Source organism: Odontesthes bonariensis, chromosome 10 (assembly GCF_027942865.1).
Source record: "Odontesthes bonariensis isolate fOdoBon6 chromosome 10, fOdoBon6.hap1, whole genome shotgun sequence".
NCBI classification, from domain to species: Eukaryota; Metazoa; Chordata; class Actinopteri; order Atheriniformes; family Atherinopsidae; genus Odontesthes; species Odontesthes bonariensis.
In genome coordinates, this window is record NC_134515.1 from 599,007 (window position 1) to 617,086 (window position 18,080).

Here is an 18,080-nt window from a genome sequence, read left to right on the forward strand (position 1 = left end):
GGTGCCTCCATCAGATTTCACACCTGAACTCTGCACATGTTCTGGGGACCAGCAGCTCTGTGGAGTTTCTCCTCTAAACCTTCTAAACCTTTAACTAAGTCTGAAGATCATACAAAACAACTCTAAACGTGATGTTGGTGGGGCACAACATGCGGGGCATGATGCAGAAATCTGTTCACCGCTGGCTGAGACCTGGAATCAGGCTTTGAGTCATATTCAACCACCTGTAGCAGAGGTCAGCAGAGGTCAGCAGAGGTCAGGATGGAACAACAACATTCACACACTGTTTCTCCTGTGATGTCATCGCAGAGCTGGAAGTCTGGACCGAGCATTTCCGGTCTCAGTGGGACCGCTGATGAAGGGACTCTGGGTGTCTAACATCACTGCATCCTGATCAGTAAACTGGATTGAATTGGACTCCATCTTTAAAGGGACACTATGTAATATATTAAGTCATTTATTAGCTCAAATCAACATATTCATTCATAAATTAGTCCTCATTGGTGTAAAATTATCTCTGTCAAAAATCTCCCTTATCCTCCTGAGTGAAGAATAACTCGTCTGTATCTACATAGAGCGGCCGAGCTCTATGGAGGCTGCCATGTCCTTCCGCTCTATGAAAAACGACGAAGTGCCGAGAGGGACATAAAGCACTTCGAATCGCGATTTCCCCAACGCCGAATGGCTTATTACAGCCGCTAATGGTAAATAGATTTTATCTGGTAAATTATCCCACTAATAATGCATTGATTGTTACCAAACTTCTGCCGTAGTACACATAGGCTCTTAACTCACAAAACGAGGCATTAGAAAGTTTGTAAGTTTACCGGGAGTTTATTTAAAATAACACTTTCCAGATAGCAACTGCACACTGCTGCTAACGCTACTGCTGCTAATGCTACTGCTGCTAACGCTACTGCTGCTAACGCTACTGCTGCTAACACTACCGCTGCTAACGCTACCGCTGCTAACGCTACTGCTGCTAACACTACCGCTGCTAACGCTACTGCTGATAACGCTACTGCTGCTAACGCTACCGCTGCTAACGCTACCGCTGCTAATGCTACCGCTGCTAACGCTACCGCTGCTAACGCTACTGCTGCTAACGCTACCGCTGCGTCGACGTCACTTCCTGTAACTCCCGGAATATGACTAATTGCATTGTTTGTGTCAACTTCTGTTATCTGACATGTTATCTGTCATCTGTATTTATAGTGTTGTTGTATGTGTGTTATGTAATCCTTTGTACTGTGTGTCTGGATGTATTTTTGTTTGTGTGGACCTTGAGTTTGAAGCCATAACTTCTTGAATCTTGACACATACCGCCTGCCGTAGTTCAAGAAGTTGCAACGCGAGGGGCTAGAGAGCAAATTCATTCAACTTTGCAAAATAAAATTGCACCACTAGATGGGGGAAGAAATTACATAGTGTCCCTTAAAAGTGAAGCTGTAGGTGCTCAGCTCTGGTTCTGGTTCTGATCCCAGCTGACCCGCGCCCCATGTCATTCCTTACATTGTTTTAAAGTGGTTGGGTTGGAAAAGTGAATCATGTGAGTGTGGACACATGCGTTGTACGTACGGTGGCTCTATGTGGTCACAACACACTCAAAAAACATGGAAACCAAAGTTTTCAGTGATCTCGTAAATATGATGGGATACCATATTTATTTTTGAACATGCACTAATTATCTCATCACCACACAGTGTTGCTGCACAAAGACCCGAGTTATTACACCTGCTGCACAGGAACCAATCAGAACAGGGCAGGCGTCACACCAGGACACTTACCTGCAGGTCCCTGGGAGCCATGCTAACTAGATACAGAGAGACAGGAAGGAAACAGGAAGCAGGAAACAGGAAGACAGACAGACAGACAGACAGACAGACAGACAGGAGAAACAGCGCAGTTAGAACTGAGAAACAGGAAAAGGAAACAGCTGAGAAAGACAGACCTGAAGCCCCCGCCATCACCATGGAAACCACGGCGACTCAGTTTGACTCGACCCGGTGCTTTCTCTCAGGACTTATTCACAGGTGTGATCTAAATCACCCGACAGCCGCTCACCTGAGGACCCGGAGGGGGGCGGAGCTCCCGCCCTCTGCCAGACGGTGGCTTCGGCAGCCAATCGCCGGACGTAGACCTCATCGACGACCAACAGGATGTTCTCTGGCTTAATGTCCGTGTGGATGATCTTACACTTGGTGTGGAGGTAGCTGAGCCCCTGGAGCACCTGTAAGCACAAAGCCGAGTCCGAGTCAGGAGACGAGTCCCGCTGGTCAAAGAGTCAACGAGTCAGAGAATGGCCGAGTCCCGCTGGTCAAAGAGTCAAAGAGTCAGAGAATGGCCGAGTCCCGCTGGTCAAAGAGTCAGAGAATGGCCGAGTCCCGCTGGTCAACGAGTCAGAGAATGGCCGAGTCCCGCTGGTCAACGAGTCAGAGAATGGCCGAGTCCCGCTGGTCAAAGAGTCAGAGAGTCAGAGAATGGCCGAGTCCCGCTGGTCAACGAGTCAGAGAATGGCCGAGTCCCGCTGGTCAAAGAGTCAGAGAATGGCCGAGTCCCGCTGGTCAAAGAGTCAACGAGTCAGAGAATGGCCGAGTCCCGCTGGTCAAAGAGTCAACGAGTCAGAGAATGGCCGAGTCCCGCTGGTCAAAGAGTCAACGAGTCAGAGAATGGCCGAGTCCCGCTGGTCAAAGAGTCAACGAGTCAGAGAACGGCCGAGTCCCGCTGGTCAAAGAGTCAGAGAGTCAGAGAATGGCCGAGTCCCGCTGGTCAACGAGTCAGAGAATGGCCGAGTCCCGCTGGTCAACGAGTCAGAGAATGGCCGAGTCCCGCTGGTCAACGAGTCAGAGAACGGCCGAGTCCCGCTGGTCAAAGAGTCAGAGAGTCAGAGAATGGCCGAGTCCCGCTGGTCAACGAGTCAGAGAATGGCCGAGTCCCGCTGGTCAACGAGTCAGAGAATGGCCGAGTCCCGCTGGTCAACGAGTCAGAGAATGGCCGAGTCCCGCTGGTCAAAGAGTCAGAGAATGGCCGAGTCCCGCTGGTCAAAGAGTCAACGAGTCAGAGAATGGCCGAGTCCCGCTGGTCAAAGAGTCAACGAGTCAGAGAATGGCCGAGTCCCGCTGGTCAACGAGTCAGAGAATGGCCGAGTCCCGCTGGTCAAAGAGTCAGAGAATGGCCGAGTCCCCGCTGGTCAACGGGTCAGAGAATAGCCGAGTCCTGCTGGTCAAAGAGTCAGAGAATGGCCGAGTCCCGCTGGTCAACGAGTCAGAGAATGGCCGAGTCCCGCTGGTCAAAGAGTCAGAGAATGGCCGAGTCCCGCTGGTCAAAGAGTCAGAGAATAGCCGAGTCCTGCTGGTCAAAGAGTCAGAGAATGGCCGAGTCCCGCTGGTCAACGGGTCAGAGAATAGCCGAGTCCCGCTGGTCAAAGAGTCAGAGAATGGCCGAGTCCCGCTGGTCAAAGAGTCAGAGAATGGCCGAGTCCCGCTGGTCAACGGGTCAGAGAATAGCCGAGTCCCGCTGGTCAAAGAGTCAGAGAATGGCCGAGTCCCGCTGGTCAAAGAGTCAACGAGTCAGAGAATGGCAGAGTCCCGCTGGTCAAAGAGTCAACGAGTCAGAGAATGGCCGAGTCCCCGCTGGTCAACGAGTCAGAGAATGGCCGAGTCCCGCTGGTCAAAGAGTCAGAGAATGGCCGAGTCACGCTGGTCAAAGAGTCAGAGAATGGCCGAGTCCCGCTGGTCAAAGAGTCAGAGAATGGCCGAGTCCCGCTGGTCAACGAGTCAGAGAATGGCCGAGTCCCGCTGGTCAACGAGTCAGAGAATGGCCGAGTCCCCGCTGGTCAACGAGTCAGAGAATGGCCGAGTCCCCGCTGGTCAAAGAGTCAGAGAATGGCCGAGTCCCGCTGGTCAACGAGTCAGAGAATGGCCGAGTCCCGCTGGTCAACGAGTCAGAGAATGGCCGAGTCCCCGCTGGTCAACGAGTCAGAGAATGGCCGAGTCCCGCTGGTCAAAGAGTCAGAGAATGGCCGAGTCCCGCTGGTCAAAGAGTCAGAGAATGGCCGAGTCCCGCTGGTCAAAGAGTCAGAGAATGGCCGAGTCCCGCTGGTCAAAGAGTCAGAGAATGGCCGAGTCCCCGCTGGTCAAAGAGTCAGAGAATGGCCGAGTCCCGCTGGTCAACGAGTCAGAGAATGGCCGAGTCCCGCTGGTCAACGAGTCAGAGAATAGCCGAGTCCCGCTGGTCAACGGGTCAGAGAATGGCCGAGTCCCGCTGGTCAAAGAGTCAGAGAATGGCCGAGTCCCGCTGGTCAACGGGTCAGAGAATAGCCGAGTCCCGCTGGTCAAAGAGTCAGAGAATGGCCGAGTCCCCGCTGGTCAAAGAGTCAGAGAATGGCCGAGTCCCGCTGGTCAAAGAGTCAACGAGTCAGAGAATGGCAGAGTCCCGCTGGTCAAAGAGTCAACGAGTCAGAGAATGGCCGAGTCCCCGCTGGTCAACGAGTCAGAGAATGGCCGAGTCCCGCTGGTCAAAGAGTCAGAGAATGGCCGAGTCCCGCTGGTCAAAGAGTCAGAGAATGGCAGAGTCCCGCTGGTCAAAGAGTCAACGAGTCAGAGAATGGCCGAGTCCCGCTGGTCAACGAGTCAGAGAATGGCCGAGTCCCGCTGGTCAAAGAGTCAGAGAATGGCCGAGTCCCGCTGGTCAACGAGTCAGAGAATGGCCGAGTCCCCGCTGGTCAACGGGTCAGAGAATAGCCGAGTCCCGCTGGTCAAAGAGTCAGAGAATGGCCGAGTCCCGCTGGTCAAAGAGTCAGAGAATGGCCGAGTCCCCGCTGGTCAACGGGTCAGAGAATAGCCGAGTCCCGCTGGTCAAAGAGTCAGAGAATAGCCGAGTCCCCGCTGGTCAAAGAGTCAGAGAATGGCCGAGTCCCCGCTGGTCAAAGAGTCAGAGAATAGCCGAGTCCCGCTGGTCAAAGAGTCAGAGAATAGCCGAGTCCTGCTGGTCAAAGAGTCAGAGAATGGCCGAGTCCCGCTGGTCAAAGAGTCAGAGAATAGCCGAGTCCCGCTGGTCAAAGAGTCAGAGAATAGCCGAGTCCTGCTGGTCAAAGAGTCAGAGAATAGCCGAGTCCCGCTGGTCAACGGGTCAGAGAATAGCCGAGTCCCGCTGGTCAAAGAGTCAGAGAATGGCCGAGTCCCGCTGGTCAAAGAGTCAGAGAATGGCCGAGTCCCGCTGGTCAACGGGTCAGAGAATAGCCGAGTCCCGCTGGTCAAAGAGTCAGAGAATGGCCGAGTCCCGCTGGTCAAAGAGTCAACGAGTCAGAGAATGGCAGAGTCCCGCTGGTCAAAGAGTCAACGAGTCAGAGAATGGCCGAGTCCCCGCTGGTCAACGAGTCAGAGAATGGCCGAGTCCCGCTGGTCAAAGAGTCAGAGAATGGCCGAGTCCCGCTGGTCAAAGAGTCAGAGAATGGCCGAGTCCCGCTGGTCAAAGAGTCAGAGAATGGCCGAGTCCCGCTGGTCAACGAGTCAGAGAATGGCCGAGTCCCGCTGGTCAACGAGTCAGAGAATGGCCGAGTCCCCGCTGGTCAACGAGTCAGAGAATGGCCGAGTCCCCGCTGGTCAAAGAGTCAGAGAATGGCCGAGTCCCGCTGGTCAACGAGTCAGAGAATGGCCGAGTCCCGCTGGTCAACGAGTCAGAGAATGGCCGAGTCCCCGCTGGTCAACGAGTCAGAGAATGGCCGAGTCCCGCTGGTCAAAGAGTCAGAGAATGGCCGAGTCCCGCTGGTCAAAGAGTCAGAGAATGGCCGAGTCCCGCTGGTCAAAGAGTCAGAGAATGGCCGAGTCCCGCTGGTCAAAGAGTCAGAGAATGGCCGAGTCCCGCTGGTCAAAGAGTCAACGAGTCAGAGAATGGCAGAGTCCCGCTGGTCAAAGAGTCAACGAGTCAGAGAATGGCCGAGTCCCCGCTGGTCAACGAGTCAGAGAATGGCCGAGTCCCGCTGGTCAAAGAGTCAGAGAATGGCCGAGTCCCGCTGGTCAAAGAGTCAGAGAATGGCCGAGTCCCGCTGGTCAAAGAGTCAGAGAATGGCCGAGTCCCGCTGGTCAAAGAGTCAGAGAATGGCCGAGTCCCGCTGGTCAACGAGTCAGAGAATGGCCGAGTCCCGCTGGTCAACGAGTCAGAGAATGGCCGAGTCCCCGCTGGTCAACGAGTCAGAGAATGGCCGAGTCCCCGCTGGTCAAAGAGTCAGAGAATGGCCGAGTCCCCGCTGGTCAACGAGTCAGAGAATGGCCGAGTCCCGCTGGTCAAAGAGTCAGAGAATGGCCGAGTCCCGCTGGTCAAAGAGTCAGAGAATGGCCGAGTCCCGCTGGTCAAAGAGTCAGAGAATGGCCGAGTCCCGCTGGTCAACGAGTCAGAGAATGGCCGAGTCCCGCTGGTCAAAGAGTCAGAGAATGGCCGAGTCCCGCTGGTCAAAGAGTCAGAGAATGGCCGAGTCCCGCTGGTCAACGAGTCAGAGAATGGCCGAGTCCCGCTGGTCAAAGAGTCAGAGAATGGCCGAGTCCCGCTGGTCAACGAGTCAGAGAATGGCCGAGTCCCGCTGGTCAAAGAGTCAGAGAATGGCCGAGTCCCCGCTGGTCAAAGAGTCAGAGAATGGCCGAGTCCCGCTGGTCAAAGAGTCAGAGAATGGCCGAGTCCCGCTGGTCAAAGAGTCAGAGAATGGCCGAGTCCCGCTGGTCAAAGAGTCAGAGAATGGCCGAGTCCCGCTGGTCAACGAGTCAGAGAATGGCCGAGTCCCGCTGGTCAAAGAGTCAGAGAATGGCCGAGTCCCGCTGGTCAAAGAGTCAGAGAATGGCCGAGTCCCGCTGGTCAAAGAGTCAGAGAATGGCCGAGTCCCGCTGGTCAACGAGTCAGAGAATGGCCGAGTCCCGCTGGTCAAAGAGTCAGAGAATGGCCGAGTCCCGCTGGTCAACGAGTCAGAGAATGGCCGAGTCCCGCTGGTCAAAGAGTCAGAGAATGGCCGAGTCCCCGCTGGTCAAAGAGTCAGAGAATGGCCGAGTCCCGCTGGTCAAAGAGTCAGAGAATGGCCGAGTCCCGCTGGTCAAAGAGTCAGAGAATGGCCGAGTCCCGCTGGTCAAAGAGTCAGAGAATGGCCGAGTCCCGCTGGTCAAAGAGTCAGAGAATGGCCGAGTCCCGCTGGTCAACGAGTCAGAGAATGGCCGAGTCCCGCTGGTCAAAGAGTCAGAGAATGGCCGAGTCCCGCTGGTCAAAGAGTCAGAGAATGGCCGAGTCCCGCTGGTCAACGGGTCAGAGAATAGCCGAGTCCCGCTGGTCAAAGAGTCAGAGAATGGCCGAGTCCCCGCTGGTCAAAGAGTCAGAGAATGGCCGAGTCCCGCTGGTCAAAGAGTCAGAGAATGGCCGAGTCCCGCTGGTCAAAGAGTCAGAGAATGGCCGAGTCCCGCTGGTCAAAGAGTCAGAGAATGGCCGAGTCCCGCTGGTCAAAGAGTCAGAGAATGGCCGAGTCCCGCTGGTCAACGAGTCAGAGAATGGCCGAGTCCCGCTGGTCAAAGAGTCAGAGAATGGCCGAGTCCCGCTGGTCAAAGAGTCAGAGAATGGCCGAGTCCCGCTGGTCAACGGGTCAGAGAATAGCCGAGTCCCGCTGGTCAAAGAGTCAGAGAATGGCCGAGTCCCCGCTGGTCAAAGAGTCAGAGAATGGCCGAGTCCCGCTGGTCAAAGAGTCAGAGAATGGCCGAGTCCCGCTGGTCAAAGAGTCAGAGAATGGCCGAGTCCCGCTGGTCAAAGAGTCAGAGAATGGCCGAGTCCCGCTGGTCAAAGAGTCAGAGAATGGCCGAGTCCCGCTGGTCAACGAGTCAGAGAATGGCCGAGTCCCCGCTGGTCAACGAGTCAGAGAATGGCCGAGTCCCGCTGGTCAAAGAGTCAACGAGTCAGAGAATGGCAGAGTCCCGCTGGTCAAAGAGTCAACGAGTCAGAGAATGGCCGAGTCCCGCTGGTCAACGAGTCAGAGAATGGCCGAGTCCCGCTGGTCAACGAGTCAGAGAATGGCCGAGTCCCCGCTGGTCAACGAGTCAGAGAATGGCCGAGTCCCCGCTGGTCAAAGAGTCAGAGAATGGCCGAGTCCCCGCTGGTCAAAGAGTCAGAGAATGGCCGAGTCCCGCTGGTCAAAGAGTCAGAGAATGGCCGAGTCCCGCTGGTCAAAGAGTCAGAGAATGGCCGAGTCCCGCTGGTCAAAGAGTCAGAGAATGGCCGAGTCCCCGCTGGTCAAAGAGTCAGAGAATGGCCGAGTCCCGCTGGTCAAAGAGTCAGAGAATGGCCGAGTCCCGCTGGTCAACGGGTCAGAGAATAGCCGAGTCCCGCTGGTCAAAGAGTCAGAGAATGGCCGAGTCCCGCTGGTCAACGGGTCAGAGAATAGCCGAGTCCCGCCGAGTCCCGCTGGTCAAAGAGTCAGAGAATGGCCGAGTCCCGCTGGTCAAAGAGTCAGAGAATGGCCGAGTCCCGCCGAGTCCCGCTGGTCAAAGAGTCAGAGAATGGCCGAGTCCCGCTGGTCAAAGAGTCAGAGAATGGCCGAGTCCCGCTGGTCAACGGGTCAGAGAATGGCCGAGTCCCGCTGGTCAAAGAGTCAGAGAATGGCCGAGTCCCGCTGGTCAAAGAGTCAGAGAATAGCCGAGTCCCGCTGGTCAAAGAGTCAGAGAATGGCCGAGTCCCGCTGGTCAAAGAGTCAGAGAATGGCCGAGTCCCGCTGGTCAACGAGTCAGAGAACGGCCGAGTCCCGCTGGTCAACGAGTCAGAGAATGGCCGAGTCCCGCTGGTCAAAGAGTCAGAGAATGGCCGAGTCCCGCTGGTCAACGGGTCAGAGAATGGCCGAGTCCTGCTGGTCAAAGAGTCAGAGAATGGCCGAGTCCCGCTGGTCAAAGAGTCAGAGAATGGCCGAGTCCCGCTGGTCAACGGGTCAGAGAATGGCCGAGTCCTGCTGGTCAACGAGTCAGAGAATGGCCGAGTCCCGCTGGTCAAAGAGTCAGAGAATGGCCGAGTCCCGCTGGTCAAAGAGTCAGAGAATGGCCGAGTCCCCGCTGGTCAACGAGTCAGAGAATGGCCGAGTCCCGCTGGTCAAAGAGTCAGAGAATGGCCGAGTCCCGCTGGTCAAAGAGTCAGAGAATGGCCGAGTCCCGCTGGTCAAAGAGTCAGAGAATGGCCGAGTCCCGCTGGTCAAAGAGTCAGAGAATGGCCGAGTCCCGCTGGTCAAAGAGTCAGAGAATGGCCGAGTCCCGCTGGTCAACGAGTCAGAGAATGGCCGAGTCCCGCTGGTCAACGAGTCAGAGAATGGCCGAGTCCCCGCTGGTCAACGAGTCAGAGAATGGCCGAGTCCCCGCTGGTCAAAGAGTCAGAGAATGGCCGAGTCCCCGCTGGTCAACGAGTCAGAGAATGGCCGAGTCCCGCTGGTCAAAGAGTCAGAGAATGGCCGAGTCCCGCTGGTCAACGAGTCAGAGAATGGCCGAGTCCCGCTGGTCAACGAGTCAGAGAATGGCCGAGTCCCCGCTGGTCAACGAGTCAGAGAATGGCCGAGTCCCCGCTGGTCAAAGAGTCAGAGAATGGCCGAGTCCCCGCTGGTCAACGAGTCAGAGAATGGCCGAGTCCCGCTGGTCAAAGAGTCAGAGAATGGCCGAGTCCCGCTGGTCAAAGAGTCAGAGAATGGCCGAGTCCCGCTGGTCAAAGAGTCAGAGAATGGCCGAGTCCCGCTGGTCAACGAGTCAGAGAATGGCCGAGTCCCGCTGGTCAAAGAGTCAGAGAATGGCCGAGTCCCGCTGGTCAACGAGTCAGAGAATGGCCGAGTCCCGCTGGTCAAAGAGTCAGAGAATGGCCGAGTCCCGCTGGTCAACGAGTCAGAGAATGGCCGAGTCCCGCTGGTCAAAGAGTCAGAGAATGGCCGAGTCCCCGCTGGTCAAAGAGTCAGAGAATGGCCGAGTCCCGCTGGTCAAAGAGTCAGAGAATGGCCGAGTCCCGCTGGTCAAAGAGTCAGAGAATGGCCGAGTCCCGCTGGTCAAAGAGTCAGAGAATGGCCGAGTCCCGCTGGTCAACGAGTCAGAGAATGGCCGAGTCCCGCTGGTCAAAGAGTCAGAGAATGGCCGAGTCCCGCTGGTCAAAGAGTCAGAGAATGGCCGAGTCCCGCTGGTCAAAGAGTCAGAGAATGGCCGAGTCCCGCTGGTCAAAGAGTCAGAGAATGGCCGAGTCCCGCTGGTCAACGAGTCAGAGAATGGCCGAGTCCCGCTGGTCAAAGAGTCAGAGAATGGCCGAGTCCCCGCTGGTCAAAGAGTCAGAGAATGGCCGAGTCCCGCTGGTCAAAGAGTCAGAGAATGGCCGAGTCCCGCTGGTCAAAGAGTCAGAGAATGGCCGAGTCCCGCTGGTCAAAGAGTCAGAGAATGGCCGAGTCCCGCTGGTCAAAGAGTCAGAGAATGGCCGAGTCCCGCTGGTCAACGAGTCAGAGAATGGCCGAGTCCCGCTGGTCAAAGAGTCAGAGAATGGCCGAGTCCCGCTGGTCAAAGAGTCAGAGAATGGCCGAGTCCCGCTGGTCAACGGGTCAGAGAATAGCCGAGTCCCGCTGGTCAAAGAGTCAGAGAATGGCCGAGTCCCCGCTGGTCAAAGAGTCAGAGAATGGCCGAGTCCCGCTGGTCAAAGAGTCAGAGAATGGCCGAGTCCCGCTGGTCAAAGAGTCAGAGAATGGCCGAGTCCCGCTGGTCAAAGAGTCAGAGAATGGCCGAGTCCCGCTGGTCAACGAGTCAGAGAATGGCCGAGTCCCGCTGGTCAAAGAGTCAGAGAATGGCCGAGTCCCGCTGGTCAAAGAGTCAGAGAATGGCCGAGTCCCGCTGGTCAACGGGTCAGAGAATAGCCGAGTCCCGCTGGTCAAAGAGTCAGAGAATGGCCGAGTCCCCGCTGGTCAAAGAGTCAGAGAATGGCCGAGTCCCGCTGGTCAAAGAGTCAGAGAATGGCCGAGTCCCGCTGGTCAAAGAGTCAGAGAATGGCCGAGTCCCCGCTGGTCAACGAGTCAGAGAATGGCCGAGTCCCCGCTGGTCAAAGAGTCAGAGAATGGCCGAGTCCCGCTGGTCAAAGAGTCAGAGAATGGCCGAGTCCCGCTGGTCAACGAGTCAGAGAATGGCCGAGTCCCCGCTGGTCAACGAGTCAGAGAATGGCCGAGTCCCGCTGGTCAAAGAGTCAACGAGTCAGAGAATGGCAGAGTCCCGCTGGTCAAAGAGTCAACGAGTCAGAGAATGGCCGAGTCCCGCTGGTCAACGAGTCAGAGAATGGCCGAGTCCCGCTGGTCAACGAGTCAGAGAATGGCCGAGTCCCCGCTGGTCAACGAGTCAGAGAATGGCCGAGTCCCCGCTGGTCAAAGAGTCAGAGAATGGCCGAGTCCCCGCTGGTCAAAGAGTCAGAGAATGGCCGAGTCCCGCTGGTCAAAGAGTCAGAGAATGGCCGAGTCCCCGCTGGTCAAAGAGTCAGAGAATGGCCGAGTCCCGCTGGTCAAAGAGTCAGAGAATGGCCGAGTCCCGCTGGTCAACGGGTCAGAGAATAGCCGAGTCCCGCCGAGTCCCGCTGGTCAAAGAGTCAGAGAATGGCCGAGTCCCGCTGGTCAAAGAGTCAGAGAATGGCCGAGTCCCGCTGGTCAAAGAGTCAGAGAATGGCCGAGTCCCGCTGGTCAACGGGTCAGAGAATAGCCGAGTCCCGCCGAGTCCCGCTGGTCAAAGAGTCAGAGAATGGCCGAGTCCCGCTGGTCAAAGAGTCAGAGAATGGCCGAGTCCCGCCGAGTCCCGCTGGTCAAAGAGTCAGAGAATGGCCGAGTCCCGCTGGTCAAAGAGTCAGAGAATGGCCGAGTCCCGCTGGTCAACGGGTCAGAGAATGGCCGAGTCCCGCTGGTCAAAGAGTCAGAGAATGGCCGAGTCCCGCTGGTCAAAGAGTCAGAGAATAGCCGAGTCCCGCTGGTCAAAGAGTCAGAGAATGGCCGAGTCCCGCTGGTCAACGAGTCAGAGAATGGCCGAGTCCCGCTGGTCAAAGAGTCAGAGAATGGCCGAGTCCCGCTGGTCAACGAGTCAGAGAACGGCCGAGTCCCGCTGGTCAACGAGTCAGAGAATGGCCGAGTCCCGCTGGTCAAAGAGTCAGAGAATGGCCGAGTCCCGCTGGTCAACGAGTCAGAGAACGGCCGAGTCCCGCTGGTCAACGAGTCAGAGAATGGCCGAGTCCCGCTGGTCAAAGAGTCAGAGAATGGCCGAGTCCCGCTGGTCAACGGGTCAGAGAATGGCCGAGTCCCGCTGGTCAAAGAGTCAGAGAATGGCCGAGTCCCCGCTGGTCAAAGAGTCAGAGAACGGCCGAGTCCCGCTGGTCAACAAGTCAGAGAATGGCCGAGTCCCGCTGGTCAAAGAGTCAGAGAATGGCCGAGTCCCCGCTGGTCAACGAGTCAGAGAATGGCCGAGTCCCCGCTGGTCAAAGAGTCAGAGAATGGCCGAGTCCCGCTGGTCAACGAGTCAGAGAATGGCCGAGTCCCGCTGGTCAACGAGTCAGAGAATGGCCGAGTCCCCGCTGGTCAACGAGTCAGAGAATGGCCGAGTCCCGCTGGTCAAAGAGTCAGAGAATGGCCGAGTCCCGCTGGTCAAAGAGTCAACGAGTCAGAGAATGGCCGAGTCCCCGCTGGTCAAAGAGTCAGAGAATGGCCGAGTCCCGCTGGTCAAAGAGTCAGAGAATGGCCGAGTCCCGCTGGTCAACGAGTCAGAGAATAGCCGAGTCCCGCTGGTCAACGGGTCAGAGAATGGCCGAGTCCCGCTGGTCAAAGAGTCAGAGAATGGCCGAGTCCCGCTGGTCAAAGAGTCAGAGAATGGCCGAGTCCCGCTGGTCAACGAGTCAGAGAATGGCCGAGTCCCGCTGGTCAACGAGTCAGAGAATGGCCGAGTCCCGCTGGTCAACGAGTCAGAGAATGGCCGAGTCCCGCTGCATAGTTTGTGTACCATTATTGCTTCAGCCCTGCACTTTCAGAGATAAGTGCCTTAAATGGGGTTTATCAACATGACGAAAGATTTGAGGAACTTTGCAGAAACAGATGTGCAGCAACTGCACCTGAAACCACTCAGATGAGTCCAAGTCAACAAGTTACCGAGTCCCCAGTGGTCTTTGGGCCAATCAGCAGATCTCCGGTGGCCCGAGTCTCTATGTTTTACCTCACCTGCGTGATGATGGTCTTGACGCTGACCAGAGGAAGTCCCATGTAGTTTGACTTGATGATCCATTTTAACAGCTGATGACCCAAAACCTCCAGAACCATGCAGACATCTGGGAGAGGCTGAGGAAAGCTCTTACAGACAGGCCATTCGACAAAAAAGCAGGGATACGTTCCTAGGGATGGGAATCGAGAACCGGTTCTTCTTGAGAACCTGTTTCCAGTGTTTCAGTTCCTTGGAATCGTTTTGGCGATTTTGCAAACGATTCCCTTATCGATTCCAGTGGGCGCGAATGACGTCACCACGCAGCGTTGCGTGGCGACTCCAGCGCAGCCAGCAGCCAACAGTAAACATGGCGCCCAAGCGGTACAAACGCTGGAAAGTTTGGTTCCACATCCCTAAAAAAGACGACAACAGGGCAACTTGCAAAGTGAATATTTCACCAAAGGGAGGAAATACTACCAACATGCGATAACTATGAATGACTGTCGCGTTTTCGATCCGCTCCGGACTAACGTTGGTGAATCTGAACCCAGCAGCGTTAGCAACGTTAGCATGTCCTCGGCTAACACTGCAGGTCACTAACTAACAAACACTGCCTATCATGTTAGCACCATTTGCCTGATTGTAAAAGCTGCTGTTAGTAACGGTTAAGGTTAAATGAATGCCTTCTCAGGCATTACATTTAGATGAAATCATGAGAGACAGAGCCTGACTGGCTCAGAGCCAGAGGCTGGTGGTACTACCCCCAGTTCACCTCTACCTCCAGCTTCTCCATTCACCAGAGCAGGAAGAGTTAAATTACCCAGGCCAGGATAGACCAATGTGGACCTCACCGTTGTTGGGTTTGTGAGGTCATGACTCGTGTTACTTCTAAACTAAACAAAGTGGATGCTAATCGACCGGTTTGTTGTCCTTTTTCTCCAAATGAGAATCGATAAGGGAACCGACAAAGAACCGAATCATTAAGCAGAATCGAAAATGGAATTGGAATCGTAAAAATCTTATCAATTCCCATCCCTAGATAGCCTGGCTGACGCGTCCACATCTGGATGAGATGGTGGTCTGGGAACTAGGTGTGCATTTTCTCGTATTTGAGGCGTGGTTTACGAATGCCTAGAGCCGTTTATTGGGCGCTACAAATGTCTATCAAATGGCGTCTGGTTCTTCCCATCCTGCTTTGCACGCGATTCATAGCCAACTGTATCACTTATACCAGATGACGTATGTAGAGCGACAGAAATTCGACGAGGAAGAAGGCAATGAAATCTTTCATTTTTTAAAAGTAAACTTGCGTTCTAAGCTACTTAAAACACTTTCTAAGGCTGCATCGAACGGTAACGTTGTGTCCGCTGCCATGTTGGATTAACACTCTACAAGCTTCGGTGTCGCGCATAGACGTCGTCATCGTCTTGCTGCCCCCCCCCCCTCCTCCCCTCCCGTTCTGTGATTGGTTCCCTAACTCAGGCAAAAATAAGGGCGGTGGTTTCCAGGCTGCCTTTGCAGTGTGAATGAAATTGCGCGCAAAGCAGCATGGGAAGAACCAGGCTAGACACGACTGATGGAAAGGATACGCACTCCGCTGACCCCAGAGATCTTGAAGTCGTCGATGAGCTGGACGACCGTTTCCCTGTGCGGGTCGGAGGGGTCGCTGTCCCTCACCTGGAGACACAGACAGGTCACCTGAGCACACCTGAATCTAACGCTGGCACAGAGGAGGAAGCTCAGGCACTCACACATCGGAGCAGTTTGATCTCATCCAGAGCCGTCTCAGTGTAATGTGGAGCGCTCTTCACCACCTTCAGCGCCACGAAACGCTTCTTCCTGAAACAGACACACGTTCAGAGCCTCTGACTGCACAATCTGTGGAAACGTTTACATTTACACTGTCAATTAAATGTTACCCAATTCCGATTTTTTGCTCTCATGTGACACAGATCGGATATGTTTTTTGACCATGTAAATAGGACAAGGACGCATGCATTCAGATATTTTGATCAGATACGAATCGGATATGTGACAATGCGACCGCCCTGTAAACAGGCAGATCGGATATTCTTACACATTGCGTTCCACACGTCATTAAATATGCGACGATTTAGATTTTTTGTCGCACGTGGTAAGCTAGTGAAGCATATCAAAAGTTTGTCGGCTCATTCTAAAATTGCTGACCCACTGCTCTTCATCAAAGCCCGCCACAACATTCTCCCACCAGTCCTGGGATCGGTCTCGCACCCAGACACTCCTCTGAACAGCTGAGGAGGCAATAATGGCCCTTTTCCTCCTTCTCTCCCTTAAAATCCTGCCAATGTTGGGCGAACTTCTCGTGTACCGCAACACTAGCATCACACCTATGTCAACGTCGTCCATTTGCCTCAGCAGCAGAGTTTGGTAAACACTTAAGTAGGCATGCGCCATGTTTCAGGTGATAGGCAAGTGTAATCGCGTGAATCAGATATGAGTCACATTATTAAAGTACGTGTAACCACATGTTAAAAAAAATCGGATTTAGGCAAAAAAATCAGATCTGGGCATCAAGACTTGCAGTGTAAATGAAGCCTTTGAACATGACGTACTGCAGGTCCCAGCAGAGCCAGACTGTAGAGAAGTGACCCCAGCCTAGTTTCCTGACCACGTGGTACCTCCCGTTGAACAGGTCGCCGATCGTCACCGGGTAATAACCACCTGGAACACACAGAGCACAGGCTGAGGACTCGTCTGGAGGTGGTTATTTTTTAATTATATAGAAGACATGACTAGATAAATGTGATATGTGATACTCCTGTACCGATTTGATTTGCTCAGAGATCAAGGTTTGATATATGGTATAATGTAGGCACTTTGTTTGTCTTTTTTTTTTTGTCGTTGTTGTTTGTTTGCTCTGTTGTTTGGATTGTGAGTTAATGTTCATGTGATATATTCAAAAGGGACAGAAAACTGGTGTACATCTATCATTTTCTTGATTTCACTGATTTGTATGTTTATCTGTCTGCCAAAAAGATTAATAAAAAAAATTAAAATTGAAATTAAAATTTAAAAAAACTGGACCATTGTGCATCCTCCAGTGGCAGCTTTGTTAATCTGATTGGTGGAAGATTGCCTGAGACAGACTGATGGAGACATGCCTTATGTCCTGAGGAGGACTTCCCAGATGGTTCTCTGTAAGCTTTTATCACAACTTTGAAATGCTTGTGCCAGGCTGGTAGAAAACCAGAACCAGGCAGACAGACCTGGACCAGGTTATACATCAGTTTAATTATTCAACAATAATATATTTACATATATCTATTTGTCTCCAAACTGCACAGGTGGAGCTTGTTACCGTAAACCTATTCATGGGTACCAGTGACGTCACGTCGACAAGACAGCCGCCATATTTGTGTCCAATTTGACAGTTCTCCTCAGTTTAGCTATGGTGGTACAAACCTCACACTTGAACGAGACAACGATATTTGTTAAAACTTAACATTGGTTATGACCCATATTTATTACTCTCAACAGTATTTTGTCCGCTAACCTCTACAAAACGCCTGCCCCAACTCATAATAGAATTTATGGCATAAGCATTGGATTGGACAGTGGCCACCAATGAAGTGGCCAGTGAGTAACTACGGTGTTTCATTGTATTTAAGGACCCACGCCATGACAAACGTAGGTATGAATAATAGTTAATTACTGACTGACATCAGCTCAAACCACACGCCTTGAGTGTACCGTAATCAGATAAAGTTAGCTAACGTTAGCATAAGACACTTAAGCTGCATTCGGACAGAGCAGTTCTAAGAACGAACGCAGGTCTAAGAACATGGCAAAGCACCTGGCTGCTTTACAAAGAATTCAAAGACCGACAGGTTAGCGAATGTGACTGAAATCACCGTTAGCCCTAAACGAACAGCCCCTTTCTCATCGAGTGTTTGAAACATTTTTCCCAACACTTGTCGAGGTGGCGGCTGTAGGCTATTCTTACCATAGAGCCTTTATCATAATATTGAACATTTTGGCTGAACATTTCAGCCGTTATTCTACTGTTTGCGTTGAGCAGATCGGGAACATGAAGAAGCGGAAATCTGACAAGGGGCGGAGCTGCCAACCACCCAACACCTCCGTCAGATGTGTTCCTATGGAACCCAGAACAGACCCAGCTGAGGAGAAAATGGTTCCAGGAACTGAGGGCTGTGGTCCCTAGCTCCTGTGGTCCCTAGCTCCTGTTGTCCCTAGCTCCTGTGGTCCCTAGCTCCTGTGGTACCTAGCTCCTGTGGTACCTAGCTCCTGTGGTCCCTAGCTCCTGTGGTCCCTAGCTCCTGTGGTCCCTAGCTCCTGTGGTCCCTAGCTCCTGTGGTCTCTAGCTCCTGTGGTCCCTAGCTCCTGTGGTCCCTAGCTCCTGTGGTCCCTAGCTCCTGTGGTCCCTAGCTCCTGTATGTCCGAATGAGGGAAAAAACGGCCCCGTTCCTGAAAAGGTTATAGGAACTGCCAAAGGTTCCTACAGTGGGAATGAGCCTATAGTGAATCTCCATAGAGGTAGCTAACAGGTAGCTAACAGGTAGCTAACAGGTAGCTAACATCACATTAGGTAAGGTAGTGTCAGCGTTAATCATATGGCATCTGAAGTTAATCATGTTTTCGGTGGGTTTTGTGGGGTTTCCAAAGACTAAAATAAAATGAGATAAAGTGTTGATTGCACAACCTGGAGTTAGCTGCTGGCTGCCACAAACATGGCGGCGCGAAAATACTGTGACGTCATTGATGAATACAGAGTGAGTTACGGTTGGAAGTCTTTCTGTTTGGATGTATTGAACAATCAACCACTTGTGTTTCATCCTTCTGGATCATCACTGTCCCTGAATCCATTAAAACATGTCAACAGTCTTTAGTTTCTAGTTTTCT

At 53.5% G+C, this 18,080-nt stretch overlaps 1 protein-coding gene across 1 annotated transcript in view; it reads right to left on the reverse strand.

The window, feature by feature from the left end:
* srpk3 (SRSF protein kinase 3) overlaps positions 1-18,080 on the reverse strand; it is a 55,961-nt gene that overhangs the window by 28,812 nt on the left and 9,069 nt on the right. The window contains exons 4-9 of the mRNA XM_075475873.1: positions 15,773-15,881; positions 14,933-15,020; positions 14,771-14,858; positions 13,202-13,308; positions 2,065-2,230; positions 1,788-1,813 (exon numbers count right to left, since the gene is read on the reverse strand). Of these exons, the coding sequence (XP_075331988.1) occupies positions 1,788-1,813; positions 2,065-2,230; positions 13,202-13,308; positions 14,771-14,858; positions 14,933-15,020; positions 15,773-15,881 (584 nt within the window). The remainder of the gene's footprint in view (positions 1-1,787; positions 1,814-2,064; positions 2,231-13,201; positions 13,309-14,770; positions 14,859-14,932; positions 15,021-15,772; positions 15,882-18,080) is intronic.